General features: G+C 46.5%; 1 protein-coding gene across 3 annotated transcripts in view; it reads left to right on the top strand.

Annotated features, from left to right (window-relative positions):
- Positions 1–20,585, top strand: part of GCKR (glucokinase regulator) — a 59,686-nt gene that overhangs the window by 27,109 nt on the left and 11,992 nt on the right. For 2 of the 3 annotated variants that reach the window (XM_073624784.1, XM_073624785.1), the window contains exons 14-20: positions 8,349–8,425; positions 9,564–9,660; positions 17,018–17,115; positions 17,264–17,347; positions 17,696–17,845; positions 17,928–18,062; positions 18,198–18,342. In XM_073624784.1, coding sequence (XP_073480885.1) covers positions 8,349–8,425; positions 9,564–9,660; positions 17,018–17,115; positions 17,264–17,347; positions 17,696–17,845; positions 17,928–18,062; positions 18,198–18,342 — 786 coding nt within the window. The remainder of the gene's footprint in view (positions 1–8,348; positions 8,426–9,563; positions 9,661–17,017; positions 17,116–17,263; positions 17,348–17,695; positions 17,846–17,927; positions 18,063–18,197; positions 18,343–20,585) is intronic. The other variant, XM_073624786.1, reaches the window with a different exon arrangement.

Here is a 20,585-nt window from a genome sequence, read left to right as displayed (position 1 = left end):
ATCATTCCCTATAGGTGCCCTGTGACCAGGTATCATTCCCCATAGGTGCCCTGTGACCAGGTATCATTCCCTATAGGTGCCCTGTGACCAGGTATCATTCCCCATAGGTGCCCTGTGACCAGGTATCATTCCCTATAGGTGCCCTGTGACCAGGTATCATTCCCCATAGGTGCCCTGTGACAGGTATCATTCCCTATAGGTGCCCTGTGACCAGGTATCATTCCCTATAGGTGCCCTGTGACCAGGTATCCCTCCCCATAGGTACCCTGTATCTGTGTATGATTCCTAATAGGTGTCTTGATACCTGGGTATTATCCCCAATAGTTACCCTGTACCCGGGTATCATTTTCTAAAGATGCCCTGTACCCAGGTAACATTCTCCATAGGTGTACTGTACCCAGGTAACATTTCCCATAGGTGCCCTGTGTCCAGGTATCATTCCCTATAGGTGCCTTTTTACCACATATCCTTCCCCTTAGGTGCCCTGTACCCGGGTATCATTTCCCATCTTAGCTATGATTAAGCACTATTGAGAGTGTGAAACGTGTCAGCTATTCATTCTGTCCCCTGCTGTTGTCATGAACTTTTGTTATTTTTTACAATAAAAGCGTTTGAATTGGAGTGCGGCTGTCCAGATTTTCTTTCCTCATCATTACATGCTGAGCCTGCACCTGCTACTTCCACCTTGAGGAGGGTGTTACCTCAACACACCTACCTGGAGTGGTAATCATTTTTTCTAGCATTTCCCATAGTTGCCTTGTGCCCAGGAATCATTTCCAATAGGTGTCCTGTGACCAGGTATTATTCCCCATAGGTGCCCTGTACCCAAATATCATTTCCCATAGGTGCCTTATACCAGGTTATAAGGCACCAAAGGTGCTCTGTGCCTGGGTATCATTCCTCATAGGTGCCTTGTACTCGAGTATCATTCCCAATAGGTACCCTTTACCCGGGTATCATTTCCAATAGATGCCCTTTGTCCAGGTATCATTCCCTATAGGTGCTTTTTGACCAGGTATCATTCCCCTTACGTTCCCTGTGTCCAGGTATCATTCTCTAGGTGGCCTTTGACCAGGTATCATTCCCCTTAGGTACCCTATACCCGGCTATCATTCCTCATAGTTGCCCTGTGCCCAGGTATCATGCCCCATAGGTTCCCCAGTGACCAGGTATCATTCCCCATAGGTGCATTATACCCGGGTGTCATTCCCCATGGGTACCCTGTGACAAAGCATCATTCCCTATTGATGTTCTGTACCCAGATAGCATTACTGATAGGTGCCCTGTGCCTGGGTATCATTCCCCACAGGGGTCCTGTGCCAAGGTATTATTCCCCATGGGTACCCTGTGACAAGGCATCATTCCCTATTGATGTCCTGTACCCAGATAGCATTCCCGATAGGTGCCCTGTGCCTGGGTATCATTCCCCACAGGGGTCCTGTGCCAAGGTATTATTCCCCAAGGGTGCCCTGTGCCAGGGTTTCAATCCCCATAGGTTCCCTGTGACACTGTATCATTCCCAATGGGTTCCCTCTACCTGGTTACCATTCCCCATAGCTGCCCTGTACCCGGCCAGGTATCATTCCCTGCGGGTGCCCTGTACCCAGGTATCATTCCCTAGGTGGCCTTTGACCAGATATCATTCCCCTTAGGTACCCTATACCCAGCTATCATTCCTCATAGATATCTGGGCCCTGTGCCCAGATATCATGCCACATAGGTTCCCCAATGACCAGGCATCATTCCCCATAGGTTCCCCACTGACCAGGTATCATTCCCCATAGGTTCCCCAGTGACCAGGTATCATTCCCCATAGGTGCCCAGTGACCAGGTATCATTCCCAATAGGTGCCCTATACCTGGGTTTCATTCCCCATGGGTACCCTGTGACAAGGCATCATTCCCTATTGATGTCCTGTACCCAGATAGCATTCCCGGTAGGTGCCCTGTGTCTGGGTATCATTCCCCATAGGGGTCCTGTGCCAAGGTATTCTCCATGGGTGCCCTGTGCCAGGGTTTCATTTGCCATGGGTGCCCTGTGACAGGGTATCATTCCCAATGGGTGCCCTCTACCTGGCTACCATTCCCCATAGTTGCCCTGTACCCAGCCAGGTATCATTCTCTGTAGGTGCCCTGTGCCCAGGTATCATTCCCTAGGTGGCCTTTGACCAGGTATCATTCCCCTTAGGTACCCTATACCCAGCTATTATTCCTCATAGATATCTGGGCCCTGTGCCCAGATATCATGCCACATAGTGACCAGGTATCATTCCCCATAGGTTCCCCAGTGACCAGGTATCATTCCCCATAGGTGCCCAGTGACCAGGTATCATTACCCATAGGTTCCCCAGTGACCAGGTATCATTCCCCATAGGTTCCCCAGTGACCAGGTATCATTCCCCATAGGTTCCCCAGTGACCAGGTATCATTCCCCATAGGTTCCCCAGTGACCAGGTATCATTCCCCATAGGTTCCCCAGTGACCAGGCATCATTCCCCATAGGTTCCCCAGTGACCAGGTATCATTCTCCATAGGTTCCCCAGTGACCAGGTATCATTCTCCATAGGTGCCCAGTGACCAGGTATCATTCCCCATAGGTGCCCTATACCTGGGTGTCATTCCACATGGGTACCCAGTGACAAGGCATCATTCTATTGATGTCCTGTACCCAGATAGCATTCCAGATAGGTGCCCTGTGCCTGAGTATCACTCCCATTAGGGGTCCTGTGCCAAGGTATCATTCCCCATGGGTGCCCTGTGCCAGGGTTTCATTTGCCATGGGTGCCCTGTGACAGGGTATCATTCCCAATGGGTGCCCTCTATCTGGTTACCATTCCCCATAGTTGTCCTGTACTCAGCCGGGTATCATTCCCTATAGGTCTCCTGTGCCCAGGTTTCATTCCCCATAGGTGCCCAGGTAAAATTTCCCATAGTTACCCTGTGCCTGGGTGTCATTCCTTACAGAGTCCTAGTGCCCAGGAAGAAAGGTGGGATGGCTTATTTACATGTTGCTGTCCTCCTCTAAACATTTTAATGTGAAATCATTTCGGAGGGTGGAATGTGTAGGTTTTTTTTACTAGTCACAAGACTCTCTGCAGCACATAATAATTTTCTCTGCTGCAAAAATGCCATGGCCTCCAAGGTCCCCAGGACAACAGTACACTGGTGGTTGGAGTCTGGAACACCTCAGTGTACATTCAGAATGTTGGGAGTGGGGGGGGGGGGGGGTCTAAAACCCTCCTGACTGGTGTACCAAAGCCATAGGCAGGAGGTCTTCATTCCCTTTATACATGGTCATGACTTAGTTTTCACCAATGACTGCTATCAACCCTTTATAAAAGAAACCCCTCATATTAGATAAAGTAGACCAGGGAACTCAAAGATCTCACCAACAGAGTTCTCAAGAGACCGAAGAAAGCAAATGGGGGTAGCCATTGTCTGGCTATCATGTTGAACCTCTGGCTTCACCTAACAGGGTGAATTCTGACCTTCACTACACAGTTGCATGCTCATAATGTAAATCAAAAAATGGCAGAAAGGCAAGAGACATCTACTATATAAGAACAGGTTCCCTTTACATCAAGGCGGGGCAGAGACACGATCATTTTTTTTTTTTTTGTTGTTTTAAAAATTTTTTTGAGGTTTTACATAATGGTTACAAAAGAGGACAAAATGTATCATATCTTAATACACAGTGAGGATAATTTCTTAGATGAGTACAATGACTAGGGATGGGCTGACATTTGAAATGTCATTTAAAATTGCTCGCAGCTGTAATGTATTGCTCGACAATATAGATAAAAATCAAGGAAAAAATCGGTGTGGTTTCCCCCCCTTCAGTCCATATTAGGCCCTTCAGGTCTGGTATAGTTATTAAGGGAAACTCCATGACCCCAAAAAAAACAGCTTGGTCCCACCCAAAATTCATACCATGCCCTTATACAAGCAAGCAGCCTGGCAGGCCAGGAAAGGAGGGGGCGCCCCCCCTCCTGAACCATACCAGGCCACTTGCCCTCAACATGGGGAGGGTGCTTTGGGGTCTGCGGGCGGGGTGCTTAGCGGAATCTGGAAGCCCCCTTTAACAAGGGGGCCCCCAGATCCCAGCCCCCCCCATGTGAGTGGGTAAGGGGTACATTGTACCCCTACCCATTCACCAAAAAAATTGTCAAAAAGTAAAAACCACAATACATAGTTTTTGACAATTCCTTTATTCAAAAAAAAAAAAAAAAAAAAAGTGTCCCACAATGTCCATCCATCTTCAATCATGTCGTCTGACTGACCTGAAAAATAGAAAAAAACTCGAAAAAACTCTGCCTCCATGGATTGCCTCCCGGCGATTGCTGTCTTTTTCACTGAGACAGCTCTTATATAGCCAAGGGCGGGGCCACCCGCTGATGTAACCGGATGACTCTTTCCCCCTCTGACGGCACATGACGTCAGAAAATGCGGGGTCACTCGGTTACGTCACTGGGTAGGCCCTGCCCTTGCCTATATAACAGCTGTCACAGCCAAGAGACAGCAGTCGGCATGACGCCTCCCATCGAGGCGGAGCTTTTTGTTTTTTTTTCTTTTTTTAATAAAGGAATTGTCAAAAACTGTGTATTGTGGTTTTTACTTTTTGACACTTTTTTTGGTGACTTAGTAGGGGTACAATGTACCCCATACCCATTAACATAGGGGGGGGCCCCCTTGTTAAAGGGGGCTTCCATATTCCGATAACCCCCCGTCCGCAGACCTGTCAGGGTCTGGTATAGATTTTGGGGGGGATTTAAGTTCCCCTTAAAGATTTAAGCTTCCCTTAAAATCTATACTAGACCCAAAGGGCCTGGTATGGACTGTGCATTGTAATGCTGCAACATGAGGTGATGGTCGTGGATGAATGGCACAACAACGGGCCTCAGAATCTCATTGCAGTATCTCTGTGCACTCAAAATGCCATCAATAAAATGCACCTGTGTTCATTGTCCATAGCATAAACTAATTTGCCACGAACGCCCCATAATGTTCGGTATTCGCCGAACGGCGAACACCCGATGTTCTAATCAGACTTACATTCAGGATTGTATGGTGGAGGGTAGTGTCCACCCCCCCCCCCCAGACATCCCGACTGAGAGCAACTTGCAGAGACACAATCTTACCATATGTCTCGTGACTGGTGTAGCAAATCAGCTTATTTTCATATTTGCTCCTCATAGTTCCAGAGCCCGAGAACAACGTATTACCTGGTTACAACAACAGAGGAGGTTTTTTCTGCTCTCCCCGTATTTTGAAAATATAGAGGGTAAATGTCAGTTGCGTGTCTCAGGTCAGAGAGGGGAATTTTCTTTGAAATACATATCAAGTTACTGAATGTTCCTTACCAGAAGAGATGCAGGAAGTGCGGGCAGAATATGCAGAGAATTTCATAAATATTTATCTGGTATTTGGAGCACTATGGGTTATTTCAGGGTGAAAAACCTCACAATCTACCTCCTTCTCTGCTTCTGACCTATTTTACTAAGAGACCCCAGAGAGGTCAGTCACTGCGGGGCCAAATTAGTGACTGGGGATCAATGGCTCTCTACACAGATCCCACAGATCTTTCTGTATTAGTTCCCAAATTTCAATTAAATTGTCTCCCAGCTCCATCAGAAAAGAGCCCCCTCATGGTAGTCTTCACTTCAGATTCAGACCACTGCGCTCTGACACGCCCTCTCCCCGTGTCAGACCTACAGCTCTCCAATCAGCAATCTTACTGAGGAGAGCAAAGGTAGCTGATTGGAGAGCTGTAGGTCTGATGCAGGAGGGGGGCGTCACACAAAGCCCAGTGGTCTGAATCTGCAGAGTACTACATGGGGGCTCTTTCCTGATAGAGCTAAGTGACAATTTATAAAGAGATACAAAGGTGAGAAATACAAATAGGACTATTTTGCTGCCCAAAGATTACATCAATACAGTATAAACAGAGGCTAGCGTTTGGGAATTCCATTTCTTGAAAAGGAACCTTGTGGAAAATCGCTCTGCCAGTAATGGGTGGTTAAACCAGTATGAGTGAGAAATTCAATCTTCTTTCAGCTCTATCCTGAGAGGTATAACTGATCATAAACCGATCCTTCTGCAAATCACTTTCCCACATCTGTAGAGGAGAGCTCAGCAGTGTAATGTGATCTAAGTACTTCCATATTGTGGTCACATAGAAAATCCAACTGATGTTATCTCTGAGGTCATCTTGATTTCTTGTACACTAACCCTAACCCTAAAGCTAACTATAACACTAACCCTACCTCCCTAACCCTAATTCTAACTCTAACAACTAAACCTAACTCTAACCCTACCTTTCTATCTCTAATTCTAACCCTAACCTCTAACCCTAACTCTTACCCTACCTGCCTATCCCTAATTCTAACCCTAACCTCTAACCCTAACTTTAACCCTACCTCCCTATCCCTAATTCTAACCTTAGCTTTAACCCTACCTCCCTAGCCCTAATTCTAACCCTAACCTCTAACCCTAACTTTAACCCCACCTCCCTAACCCCTAATTCTAACCCTAACCCTACCTCCCTATCCCTAATTCTAACCCTAACCTCTAACGCTTACTTTTACACCACCTCCCTATCCCTAATTCTAATGCTAACACTAACCCTACCTCCCTATCCCTAATTCTAACCCCAAACCTCTAACCCTAACTCTAACCCTACCTCCCTATCCCTAATTCTAACCCTAACCTCTAACCCTACCTCCCTATCCCCAATTCTAACCCCAACTCTAATCCTACCTCCCTATCCCTAATTCTAACCCTAGCCTCTAACCCTACCTCCCTATCCCCAATTCTAACCCCAACTCTAATCCTACCTCCCTATCCCTAATTCTAACCCTAACCTCTAACCCTACCTCCCTATCCCTAATTCTAACCCTAACTCTAACCCTCCCTCCCTATCTCTAATTCTAATTCTAACCCTAACCTCTAACCCTAACTCTAACCCTACCTCCCTATCCCTAATTCTAACCCTAACTCTAACCCTACCTCCCTATCCCTAATTCTAACCCTAACTCTAACCCTACCTCCCTATCCCTAATGCTAACCCTAACCTCTAACCCCAACCCTCACTCTGACTCTAACCGTACCTCCCTAACCTTAATTCTAATCCTAACCTCTAACCCTAACTCAAACCCCACTTCATTACCTCCCTCTAACCCTAACATTTAACCTAACTCTAAACCTACCTCCTCAACTCTAACTCTAATCCTAACTCTAACCCTACCTCTCTAACCCTAATTCTAATCCTAACTTAACCCCGGTGCTAAGGGGTTAATTCGAACCCTATCCCTTAACCATAAAGCTAACCGTAATTCAAACCCTCAATCTAACCTCAACTCTAACCCTATTTCTAACCCTAACTCTAATCCTAACCCCTAACTCTAACTCCCTAATCCTTAATCTAACCCTAACTCTAACCGCAACCCCCAAACCTAACTCTAAGCCTAATACTAACCCCAATTCCCTAACTCTAATTCTAACTCCAACTGTTATCCTAATCTCCCAACACTAAACCTAACTTCCAAACCCTAACTCCCTAACCCAAATTATAACCTTAAATCTAACCCTAAACCCTTACTTTAACCCTAAAACTGACCCTAATTTCCTAACCCAGCTTTAACCCTAACTCCCTAACCCTAAAACTAACTCTAAGTCTAACCCTAAATTTAACTCCCTTGCTCTAACTCTAACCCTAACTCTGTTATTCTACCCAAACTCTAACACTAACCATAACTCCTTAACCCTAACTCTAACCCTACACAGAACCCTTTTATTATCACCTTGACATTTAGGTTTTGATTTAATTTAAAAGTGAAGCTCAATCGGTTTATGTTGTGACTCTGAGTCTCCATGGTTGAAAGAGCTGAAGTCCAATGAATGAAAGGGGTGGACCAGGAACAGTCAGTTTGGGGAGAAATGTGCTAGATGATGCTGGACGTCCTCCAGTGAGGAAATTAGGCCCTATCTGACTTGCTGCAGCTTGTCATGCACATTGTGAGAAACTCACAGTGTGAAGTGAAATCAGAGTAAGTCATTTCAGGCCAGGAGAGAAGCCTGTACAACCGTGCAAACCTGAAGGGAAGGCTGAAGGTCAGATTTAAGGGTTTCCCAGAATTCTGGACCATAATGTTAGTAAGTATGCTCTTCCTGACCAAATAAAGTATGAAAAAAAGCTTTTCCTTTCTGTTTAAGTTAATAGATGGTGCAGTTCTTGCACTGGGTCTCTTCCTGCGCCAGGCCCTGCACTGTGATTGGTTCATTGCTTGATTCATTGTAGCAAGGATGTTGCAAGTCAGTGGCTGACCGTGTACCATGTGACTTTTGTTGCAGATTGGAGAGATGTGCGCGGCTTTATAAATGGAGGATATCAAACAATGGAGAACAAAGAGGGGGACCTAACCTCTCTGGTGAGTGGTTGAAGGTCACTGGTAATGAAAACTTTCTGAAGTCAGACAGCTGGGCACATTTTATTTTATTATGGACAATGCAAAGCCATATTTACCCAAAACTATAATTTCACTCCCAGATGGCTTCTTATAGTATGAACTCATAGTCCTCTTTTGAGTTCCTGGCAGCAGCAAAACACTGGAGCGAGAGGCACTAGTATGAGAGCACCTAAATACCCTTCCAGCAGCCAGCAGATCCCATCTATCAGTTTCCACCTGATGCTGGCTGCTGGGAGGGTATTTAGGTCCTTCCCTACTAGTGTTTCTCACCCACTGGTGGACACTGAAACTACAACCTTCTACTCTGGGAAGTACAGTACCACCAGCAGGTGATTCAGGTCCTGACAGATGGAGCTGGGAACTCCAGCAAGACCCCCCCCCCCAAAAAAAAAAAGATCACCTAATACTGGTTTTAAGTAGAACAGCCCAAATAAATACAAATAAATACAGATCAGTACACCAAAATTATATTTTGGTTTAGTAAATGGAGCCTTCTGGGCTGATCCAGCTCCAAAAGGGAGACCTCTCTGCTATAATTCTTAGCTTACTAAGACATAGAGGAAACTGTCAAGTAGTTTCACTCTCCATCATCTTCCAAATGCTGTATATCAGTTTTGAGGTGGACATACTCTTTAAGAAAAGTTTGCATCTCTAAATGTGTAACTGTTCTTTAAAAGGAACTTTACTCTTTTATACAAACCATCACTTTAATTCACGAAGGTCTCCCATTCTGAGCACCTCCATATTGTTTTAGAGCTATGAAGTGTGGACTTTTTGGCCAATAGATGGGTACAGGGGGTGGTCCCAAGCTAAATTTCAGGACAGAGGTCATGTGATGTGTGACATTAGAGAACAATCCTTATTACAGGCAGGGGACTAGCATTTCCACAAGGGGTTCAGCCAAGATGTAGCCCATATTGCTATTGTGACAGGTACACTTTAACACTTTACTCCCCTATTTTTTTCTAATACTATTGGGTTTAAAAGAGTTCTATTGATGCGAGTGGGTCCCTTAGGTGGTGTGATGGGGTGCCCCCTTCACTGGGTGTTCCCAAGGCACAGAGCGTCCCCCCCAATTTAATGTCTCTGTTAACCACAGGGTGCTGAATTTGCCGTTTCCCATGAAGACTTTGTGAAGAGTGTCCTTCCATCCATATCTGAGACAGACACTTTCCTCTTCCTCTTTACGATTGATGGTGAGTGAATATACCATTAAAAAATGTGATCTCATGTATTGTAGAGGAGTCAGCACCATTCCGCGCTCCTATATTGAACTTTGTAGTCGTTTTAGAGGGGCTCTCCGTGATTTACACCAGGATTCTCCAAACTTTCTAAACACAGGGCCAGTCTTTACTGTCTTTAAGACTTTAGGGGGGCCAGACTTTGACCAGTGGGAGTAAACAATGCCCCATCATTGGTGTCAGTGGGAGAAATTGTGCCCCATTGTTGAAAACAGTGTGAGGAATAGTGCCCATCATTGGTATCAGTGTGAGGAATAGTGTCCCCTCATTGGTATCAGTGAGAGGAATAGGAATAGTGCCTCATCATTGGTATCAGTGGAAGGAGTTGTGCCCCATTGTTGGTGTCAATGAAAGGAATTGTGCCCAATTGTTGGTGTCAGTGGATGGATTAGGGCCTCAAAAGCTGGATGAAGGCAAGCAAAGACATTGTTTCCAACAAGGCACCAAAGTGATGTTTCCAAAGCAATGCCATGTCAATATTTTAAGTATTTGAGTTGATATTAAAGGATTTATTGTTCAGCGGTATACACACAACATGATCATTGAAACCTTTTTATATAAACCCCTAAACAGGTTTTTTTTTTTTTCTCAGACTGTAGGTGCAGGTACTGCCCCTCCACTGAGTCAACCCTTGCCTCTGTCCTTATCCACCTCTGAGCACTGAACCTTAGTTACACCCCTAACCACCTCCTAGGACACCCCCTTTTAGCGAATACAGAACCAAGTGTTATTTTTGTGGTGTTAAGTAATTTGTATGAAATGTGTTAATGATAAGATGAAAAGCAGTGAAATAGATCCCCTACAGCCAGCAGCCAGCAACCGTAGACCCCAACAGCAACGATAGAACCCCTTTAACAATGCACTCCTTAGCAACAACAGATCCCCCCAAGCAAGAATAGAACCAATGTAACAACATAGTACCCCCCAGCAACAATAGACCCTTCGCTAGCAACAATATATCCTCCCGAACAAAAATAGAACCCCTGTAACAAAATACTCCCCAGAAACAATAGAGCCCCGCTAGCAACAAGAGATCCCCCCCGGCAACAATTGAACCCCTTCAACAAAATACTCCTCAGCAGGCCTGGACTGGGACAAAAACAGACTTGGGCATTCCAGACCAAGCAGCCAATTCCTCGCTGGGTGACCAGTGATGGGACACCCACAAAGCCAGTCCACCGTACTGCAATGCAAAGGGGCACTGCGACACAAAGGGAGCTGCATTGCATAGAGGCACCGCAATGATTACAGTGCCCCCCCACAGTGCAGCCCCCCTACATCCCAGTGCCCCCCAACACTGCAGTGCCCCCAGCAATCACAGCCCACCACCACAGTGTCCCCTACAGCCATGTTCCCTCCGTCTCCAACCACAGTGCCCCCCCCACTCTCTGCCTCCCCTGCACAGTCCCACCTCCAGGCAGGGCAGAGGCAGGACTCAGCTGCCATATCCCCTCCAGGAGGAGCTGCAGACCTGGAACACATCAAGAAGCTGGTGACCACCTGCTTGTCAATATGAAGACTCCGGCTCTCTGTGTCGATCTCCATCTCCCCCCCGCCACGCCAACAGGATCACACAAAAGTGTTGCGCCGTGTCGAAAAGTGGGTGTGGTTTCCAGGAAATAATGAGCGTGGTTCAAAGTGGGGTGTGGTTAGAGTCTGAGATGAATGAGAGATGGAGAAAGAAAGGGGAAAAGAGGGAGGGAGGGAAAGAGAAAGAAGGAAAGAAGGAAAGGAGAGAGAAGGGAGGAAAGAGGGATGGAGGGACAGCAGGCCCAGATCCTACACCACAGTAGAAATGTGTATTCCAGAGTTCAACAAATCAGCAGATAAAGATACTCCAAACACCTAATGTTAGCGCTTCAATCATCCCAGCACCATGGTTGTTGTGGTGTCAGGATGATTGAAGCGCATTATTAGTATTATTACATTGTAATATAAAATGAAATCATTCACCTCACCATAATCCAGAATCAATGGGACCCCTGAGCGTGTCAACTGCCACATCGCCTGCCACTAGATGCCATCATGTGCCCCGAGCAGAGTCCGTCCTTGCATCAGGTGCCCCCAGCAGCGTCTGTCCTTACATCAAGTGCCCCCAGCAGAGTCCGTCCTTACATTAGGTGCCCCCAGCAGAGTTCGTCCTTACATCAGGTGCCCCCAACAGAGTCTTTCCTTACATCAGGTGCCCCCAACAGAGTCCGTCCTTACCTCAGGTGCCCCCAGAAGCAGAGGCCCTCCTTACAGATCTGTGTCCCTGGCAGTGGAGCCCCTCCTTACATGTGTGTCCCCAGGCAGCAGAGCCCCTCCTTACATGTGTGTTCCCAGGCAGCAGAGCCCCTCATTACATGTGTGCCCCTAGCGTAGTGGAGCCCTCCTCACATTTGGTGTCCCCAGCGCAATGGAGCTCCTCCTTACATGTGTGTCCCCAAAACAGCGGAGCCCCTCCTTACATGTGTATCCCCAGCGCAGCGGAGCCCCTCCTTACATGTGTGTCCGCAGGCAGCTGAGCCCTTCCTAAATGTGTGTCCCCAGGCAGCGGAGCCCATCCTTTCATGTGTGTCCCCAGTGCAGCAGAGTCCCTCCTTACATGTGTGTCCCCAGAGCAGCGGAGCCCCTCCTTACATGTGTGTCCCCAGCGTAGCAGAGCCCCTCCTTACATGTGTGTCCCCAGCACAGCAAAGCCCCTCCTTACATGTGTGTGCCCAGTGCAGCGGAGCCCCTCCTTACATGTGTGTCCCCAGGCAGCAGAGCCCCTCCTTACATGTGTGTCCCCAGGCAGCAGAGCCACTCCTTACATGTGTGTCCCCAGGCAGCAGAGCCCTCCTCACATCAGCGTCCCCAGCGGTGATCGCCTTCACGGTGTATGTCTCCAGCAGCAGCAGCTACAGTTCCTTTCACGTGTGTTCAGTGGAGAGGGGAGGGAGGGTGGTCCATTGGGGTAGCCAATCCCATGAACTTCCTGATTTAAGCCATGCCTTTGCACTTCCTGTTTGCCAGATTTTTGTGCTCTCTCCAGTCGATATCTTGCTCTGTTGCATACCTGCAGCTGTCCTTATCTACACCACTACTCATTACCGATCTTGACTATGCTTCTGCTTCATCCTAACCTGTAACCACTTGTTACTGACCTTTGGCTTATTTACTGACTATGCTTCTGCTTGATCCCTACCTTCTATACTTACTACTGGACCCTGGATGCTCACCTCCTGTTGGGGCTATCCTAAGGACTGTGACCTGGCACTAACATGCAGAAAAACCCATCTTCACCATCAGGATCTCTGGTGGACACCAGTTTGTGCTGGTTAGGTTGTGAGGAATGGGAAGCAGCCACACATTCCAGCCTATGCAGTTACCTATCCCTGTGTTTCCCAGTTGTCTCCACTGCAGCTAGCTTCTCAGTAAGGACCAGCAGATTATATTTAAGGTCCGGTATGGCCACGGAGAAGGTGGATTTTATGTCGGCTGCAAAGTCTGACATGTCAGCATAGGTTAGGGGCTGATCCGCCTGTTTATATCCCCTACCTGTGTCCTCTGCTGCCGATTGTGAATCCTCGCTGAAGTCCTCCTTCTCACTCTGTGTCCGCGCCATTTTGTTCCCCGTCATGCTGCCACGGGAGACCGACTGGGAACAAATCCGATATGTTCCTGGCCATGGGTAGTTGCTGTGCTGCACCGGGAATGAGATTGCGGGGTCTGGTGAAGCCATTTGCCCATTTCCAGGGTGATTGAACTGGGTGTCAGGCTGCAGGCCAGGTTTCTTCATGGAGCTCTGCTAGTGTGCGTCCATCTCCGCCGCATGCCAAGCCACGCCCCCTGGGTGGGTGCCTTTCTACTGCTATAGCTACTAGTCTCCGAGCCTGACCCCTGACCATGACACCCCCTCAGTCCCATACCCTCCTCTTATCTCGCAGCCCTGTTTTTGTCTTTCCATTTACTAATCCAAATGCTGCTTTTTTCCATTGCTGAGTCCTTGATTGTCTGTAGTAGATACAGTGACGAAACCTCTTCAATTTCAAAGCGATTAAATGCAAACAATTCAGCCTTGATGAATAAATATGGACTACTTTTATGACAATCTATACATACAGACAGTACCAGTTCACCTTTAGTTACATAGTTACATAGTTGGTGAGGTTGGAAAAAGAAACCATCAAGTCCAACCTATGTGTGTGATTATATGTCAGTATTACATTGTATTTCCCTGTATGTTGTGGTCGTTCAGGTGCTTATCTAATAGTTTTTTGAAACTATCGATGCTCCCTGCTGAGACCACCGCCTGTGGAAGGGAATTCCACATCCTTGCCGCTCCTACAGTAAAGAACCCTCTACGTATTTTAAGGTTAAAACTCTTTTATTCTAATTTTTATGAGAGGCCACGTGTCTTGTTAAACTACCTTCTGCGAAAAAGTTTTATCCCTATTGTGGGGTCACCAGTCCGGTATTTGTAAATTAAAATCATATCCCCTCTCAAGCGTCTCTTCTTCAGAGAGTATAAGTTCAGTGCTCGCAACCTTTCCTCATAACTAAGATCCTCCAGACCCTTTATTAGCTTTGTTGTTAGTGATCTTTGGTGCATTTTGACAAAGACTGGGTACACATCCACCAGATCACAAATTCTGATTTCACAGCTTTTCCGCTTGGGTGCCATGTCATTAATACAAGGAAACATTGAGTGAATGCTCTCAAAAGTTCCTCCACTCCAAGCTCGCTCAACCAAGTCTTTATGAACCTTGCTTTGTGCACTGGTCCAAATCATCTGGTGGAGGAGAGATTATGGTGTGGGGTTGTTTTTCAGGGGCTGAGCTTGGCCTCTTAGTTCCAGTGAAGGGAACTCTTAAGGCGTCAGCATACCAAGACATTTTGCAAAATGTTATGCTCCCAACTTTGTGGGAACAGTTTGGGGATAGTCACTTCCTGTTTCAACATCACTGCGCACCAGTACACAAATAAGGTCCATAAAGACATGTATGAGCGAGTTTTGGGTGGAGGAACCTGACTGGCCTGCCCTCAACCAGTCCTGACCTCAACCTGATAGAACACCTTTGGGATAAATTAGAGCAGAGACTGCGAGCCAGGCCTTCTCGTCCACATCAGTGCCTGACCTCATAAATGCGCTTTTGGAGGAATGGTCCACCATCCCCACAGACACACTCCTAAACCTTGTGGACAGCCTTCCCAGAACAGTTGAAGCTGTTATAGCTGCAAAGGGTTGGCCAACTTAACATTGAACCCTACGAACTAAAACTGGGATGCCATTAAAGATCATGTAAAGGCAGGTGTTCCAATACTTTTTGTAATATAGTGTATTATATACATAATAATCTAATTTTTATGATGAGTCCTCTCTGGTCTACAGTTTTAACTGTATTTAACTTTTTTGTAAGTTTTAGCTTAAAAAAAAAGTCAAATTTGTAATGGAGTGAATAATCTGCTATGGTTGTAATATTTATATAATTGACACCTAAACAAAGGTTCTTCCTCCATTTATTGTTTGTTATATTCATTGTTCATTGAAATACATTGTATCTGCATCGCACACCAAACCACCATTGGACCTTGCCTGCAAGGTGATGTGGCAACCGATAGATAGCCACGTGTTCTACAGATATAGCAAATGTCACCAGCACACCTTCTATCTTCATGAGCTCAACACTTTTATTTGTGCATACTGAAAAAAAGTTACACGACGGTCAGCAAACAAACCCTAGCTAACGCCTGAAAATCCCCCTCTCTCAATTTAGTGAGACTAAAATCATTGCAGTTTTTACAGGATAGAGTCACAAATAATGCAAAAGTCTGGCAGCCATGAATAGACCACTTGTTTGTGCTGAAGGCAACGCTGGACTGACTGGGTAAATGGGTGGGTGATTAAGTGGGTGAGTAGGGAGATGTCCCTCAGGTGGGGTGTGCCCAATGGTTGATACTGGTGGTGAACCCTCTTAGGGCTTGGGCTGCTGCCTTTTTGGTACGACCTTAAAGTCGTTTCCACATGCAAACTTGGAATAATAAAAAAGGAGTGCCCGTTGTCCAAAAGAATACATGTTTGATGATGGATTAAGAGATGTTTATTGGAGAGTGGTGACAAGTACATCAAGTCAACTCATTTCGGGAGAGAGGCTCTCCCTTCTTCAGGGTTATTGAATAAGTTTGAGAAATATACAGAAAACAGATATCTAAAAACGAGAACATAATATGTCGAATATACAAAAGCAAAAATGCAAAAGAGAAAAAACAAGAAGGTATTCCCAAGGTAAAAATATGTTATAAAATTATAAAAAGGGTAAAGAGCTAAAGATCACAATAAAAATGATCACGATAGGAATAACGATAATATTAATGCTACCTCAATAATGATGGTAGCTTGTTGATTACTATTATTATTTTTCATTATCATTATTATTAGCACCATAATGTGTGACTACAGTTTTGGGAACCCAGCTGCTCAACAAGTAGTGAGCCATATGAGTATTGGACTCTGTTAGTAATCCCATTGGGAAACTTATGTAAAACTCCAGGGCCGTTGGTATCAATGTGTTCTTGCTGAGGCATCAAGATACTTTCCAGCTGGGGGGGGGGGTGAAGGTACAAAACCGCCCCTACATTGCAGGAGTGAGCACTATGAAGCAAGGCTTTCCATGATTGGTCAGAACAGAGACTAGGGGACCATGTTGGGTAGGCTAAATGGGGCCCCACAATTTCTAATGGCGGCTCTGCCCCCACTTTTAGTTAGTCCTGCCCTAAAAGTCTACATGTAATTGATCACTGTAGGTAAAGATTTGTAGTTCATTGTGATGATGCTTTGATATATAAGACTCTACGTGTACTGCCCACTTACTGCCTCTTACAAACTGTTGGCATGTGTCAACACAAAGCCAAGAGCATGAGCTACTGTATATACATTGTCTATCACATAATAATGTTGTTATAGGATATAGAAAGATGGACAACAGGCCAGGGAACAGGTGCTAAGATTGGAAATTTGCCCCTCCTCCCCAGGGAATGGTATCCTCTGTGATCACGCCCATCTAACAATATCCATGCAGGCACCATGGGACCTCCCTCAAGGATCAGAATCGCACTACTGTCACCTAAAAACATATATAGAGAAGGAAACTCATAGACACCTCCTATCCTGGCTTATCTGAGAGGGACAAGGTTTTGTTGCATCTTCTTTGTTTGCTCAAGGAGCACTGGTAGCAGCATATTTCAGGCAATTTTTGGGGAGTTCTATGGGTACATGGATCCTGGATCCTGCCCAGTGCTCCCCTTCTGTTTAGGGATCAATGTGCTGATGACTCTGTTCTGCCTGCAGATGAGCTCAGTGAGGTAGAGAAGCTGGTGGATCTGGTGAAGGAGAAGACTTCAAACATCTTTGCTGTTTCTCATGCTACAGCAGGACAATACCTGCCGGTAAGTGAGCTGTGAGATTCTATGATTCTCTTTTCTCAATTCTACTTTGTGTCCAAAATGTCTGTTATCTCCGCTTCCATCTAGTGCTTCTCACTCCTCTCTAACTGTTATCTAAAAATTATATTAATGTAACCTTTATTTCCATTAGAATTCTACCAAAAAGCTCATCCCAAACATCATCAGTATTACGTGGCCCATCCTGTTCCTGGAGTACGAGGGAGCCTTCATCCAGGTACACTTCATTCCTCACTCAATGTCGATTCTCATGACCAGTCAATGTGGTAAAAGCTGGAGATATGATAATGTCATGTGATCATTCAGAGCCAATGTAGTGAAAGCTGGCGGTATGATGATGTCAGGTGGTCATTTAGAGCCAATGTAGCCAAAGCTGGAGATGTGATAATGTCACGTGATTATGCAGAGCCAATGTGGAGAAAGCTGGCAGTGTGATGATATCATGTGATCATTTAGAGCCAATGTAGTAAAAGCTGGCAGTGTAGCGGGTGGCATGTTGTTGATGTGATAGCTCTTTCATTATTCTGTGTAGGTAGTACATTTTTTTTTCTTCCATCCCTAACAGAAGTTTCAGAGGGAACTGAGCAGTAAGTGGATCCTGAACACAGTCACCAGCGGGGCCCATGTTCTTAAAGGCCAAGTATACCGTAACTTCCCGGTGGATTTTAGAATCAGTAATAATAAACACTTTCATAGGGCAGTCTCCATCCTACAGGTAAGTCTCTGCAGCCACCTTCCAAATATAAGCTTAATTTTATATTGTTCAGCCTCATAACACAAATCTACGTCATCTACAGCGACTGACAGGACACTCCCAGACCCGGTGCAGAGAGGCTCTTCTCCAGTCCATCCATGGAGAGCAGATCTTGAGTGACCAGACTAAGAACACAGAGATATCCAGACATGTAGAGGTGGCTTCATTGAAGAACAATGTAAGTAACATGACTCAGGGTGACCACTGAACTTGAAATGTAACCAGTAAAGGATAGGCATCAATCTACACAAGGTTTCAGCAAACAATAAATGTCACAGAGATTTCCAGTATTGATATGTTTTCACCTTCACAGAGCTTCAGTGGAAATCTGTTGTCATCTTCTCAGAGTTCAAATGGAAGGAGGATAGATTCCCCCACACTAAATTCCAAAAGAGATAGATGTCACCTTCATAGATATCCAGTTGAAGGAACCTGCAGCAGTTCCAGTGGAACATACAGTAGGTGTCATACAGAGTTCCAAAACAAATAGGTGTCACCACAATGGATTTCTGGTGGAAGGTAAGGTCACCTATTGGTGGTTTCAATGGAAGATAGGCATCAATCATACAGAGTTCCAAAACAGATAGGTGGTACTTTCATTGATCTCTAATGGAAGGAATGGTCACCTATGGGGGTTCCAGTGGAAGATAAGTGTCACCCATACAGAGTTCCAAAACAGATAGGTGTCATCTTCATAGACTTCCAGTTGAAGCAAAGGTCACCTACTAAGGGTTCCAATGGAAGATAGGTGTCAAGCATACAGAGTTCCACAACAAATAAGTGTCACCTTCATAGATTTCTAGTGGAAGGAAAGGTCACCTACTGGAGGTTCTAAAGTCACTCTTACAGAGTTCCAAAACAGATAGGTGTTACCTTCATAGATCTCTAATGAAAGGAATTGTCATCTTTGGGGTTTCTATTGGAAGACATGTGTCACCCATAGAGAGTTCCTATACAGATAGGTGTCATCTTCATAGAGTTCCAGTGGAAGGAAAGGTCACCTACGGGATAATCCAGTAACAGATAGGTGGCACCTCTACATAGCTCCAAAACAGATAGGTGTCACCTTCATAAATTCCAAGTTGAAGGAAAGGTCACCTACAGAAATTCAGTGAAAGATAGGTGTCAACCATACAGAATTCCAAAACAGAGATAGGTGTTAACTTTATAGAACTCCAGATGAAGGAAAGGTAACCTATGGGGGCTTTCTGTGGAAGATACTGTAGAGGTCACCCATACAAAGTTCCAAAACAGATAGGTGTCATCCTTACAAGTCTTTAGTGGAAGGAAAGGTCATCCATATGATGTTCCAACAGAACCCACCACAATGCACAAAAACATGTACAGTGCATTTAGGAGTGAATGGGTCCTCGGATTAAATCAGTACATCCCCCGCAGAGTCAGAGCTGGAGCTCTTCAATCAGTGAGGAGCATGAGCTTTGATGATTGGAGATCTCCATTGCTGCAGAACTTACCTGTCTCCTCCATGCCTCCTGTGGCTCAGTGTTCTCCAGAGCTATCCTGCATCCTCCATGCATACCCACCTGCTTGAGTCTATTGCCGCGTACACACGGTCGGACTGTCCGGCGGACCAGAGTGTGCCGGACAATCCGCCCGTGTGTAGGCGCCAGCTGACTTTTCCGGCGGACTTTTTCCCCAAAGTCCGCCGGACCTAGATTTGAAACAAGTTTTAAATCTTCCCGTCAGACCCAGTTTTGGGCGGAAAGTCCGCTCGTCTGTGTGCTGGTCCGACGGAAAGCCCGCTCGTGTGTATGCTGGTCCGACGGACCAGATACAACACGAGGGCAGGGTATTGCATCTCGCGCTCGCTGCAATAGGAAAAACAAATTTTCCTATTGCGGCGAGCGCGGGGCATACCAGGCCCTTAGGTCTGGTAAGGATTTTAAAGGGTAGCCCCTACGCCGAAAAACCGGCGTGGGGTCCCCCCTAAAATCCATACCAGACCCCGATCAGAGCACGCAGCCTGGCCGGTCAGGAAAGGGGGTGGGGACGAGCGAGCGCCCCCCCCCTCCTGAACCGTACCAGGCCGCATGCCCTCAACATGGGGGGTGGGTGCTTTGGGGGAGGGGGGCGCCCTGCGGGGCCCCCCACCCCAAAGCACCTTGTCCCCATGTTGATGAGGACAAGGGCCTCTTCCCGACAACCCTGGCCGTTGGTTGTCGGGGTCTGCGGGCGGGGGCTTATCGGAATCCGGGAGCCCCCTTTAATAAGAGGGCCCCCAGATCCCGCGCCCCCACCCTATGTGAATGAGTATGGGGTACATGGTACCCCTACCCATTCACCTAGGGAAAAAGTGTCAATAATAAAACACACTACACAGGTTTTTAAAATAATTTATTAAACAGCTCCGGGGGTCTTCCTCCGGCTTCGGGGGTTCCTCCGGTTCCTCTTCTCCCGGCGTCCGGTTGGTTCTTCTCCGCTCTCTTCTCCCGGTGTTCCAGTTCTTCGGCCGGCTCCTCTGCTGTCTTCAGGTAGCTCTCTTGCCAGCAGAGGTCCGGGCTTCTGGGCTTCTGGGCTTCTTCCCTCTTCTCTTCTCCAGATGTTGACACGACGCTCTCTCCGGCTGGACTGCTCCCTGAGGGCTCCGTTGTGACTTATATAGGCTACCTGAAGACAGCAGAGGAGCCGGCCGAAGAACTGGAACACCGGGAGAAGAGAGCGGAGAAGAACCAACCGGACG

This window comes from Aquarana catesbeiana, linkage group LG04, assembly GCF_042186555.1.
Source record: "Aquarana catesbeiana isolate 2022-GZ linkage group LG04, ASM4218655v1, whole genome shotgun sequence".
Taxonomy (NCBI): domain Eukaryota; kingdom Metazoa; phylum Chordata; class Amphibia; order Anura; family Ranidae; genus Aquarana; species Aquarana catesbeiana.
Note: the sequence above shows the minus strand (reverse complement) of the source record. Positions and strands in the feature narration are given on the sequence as shown.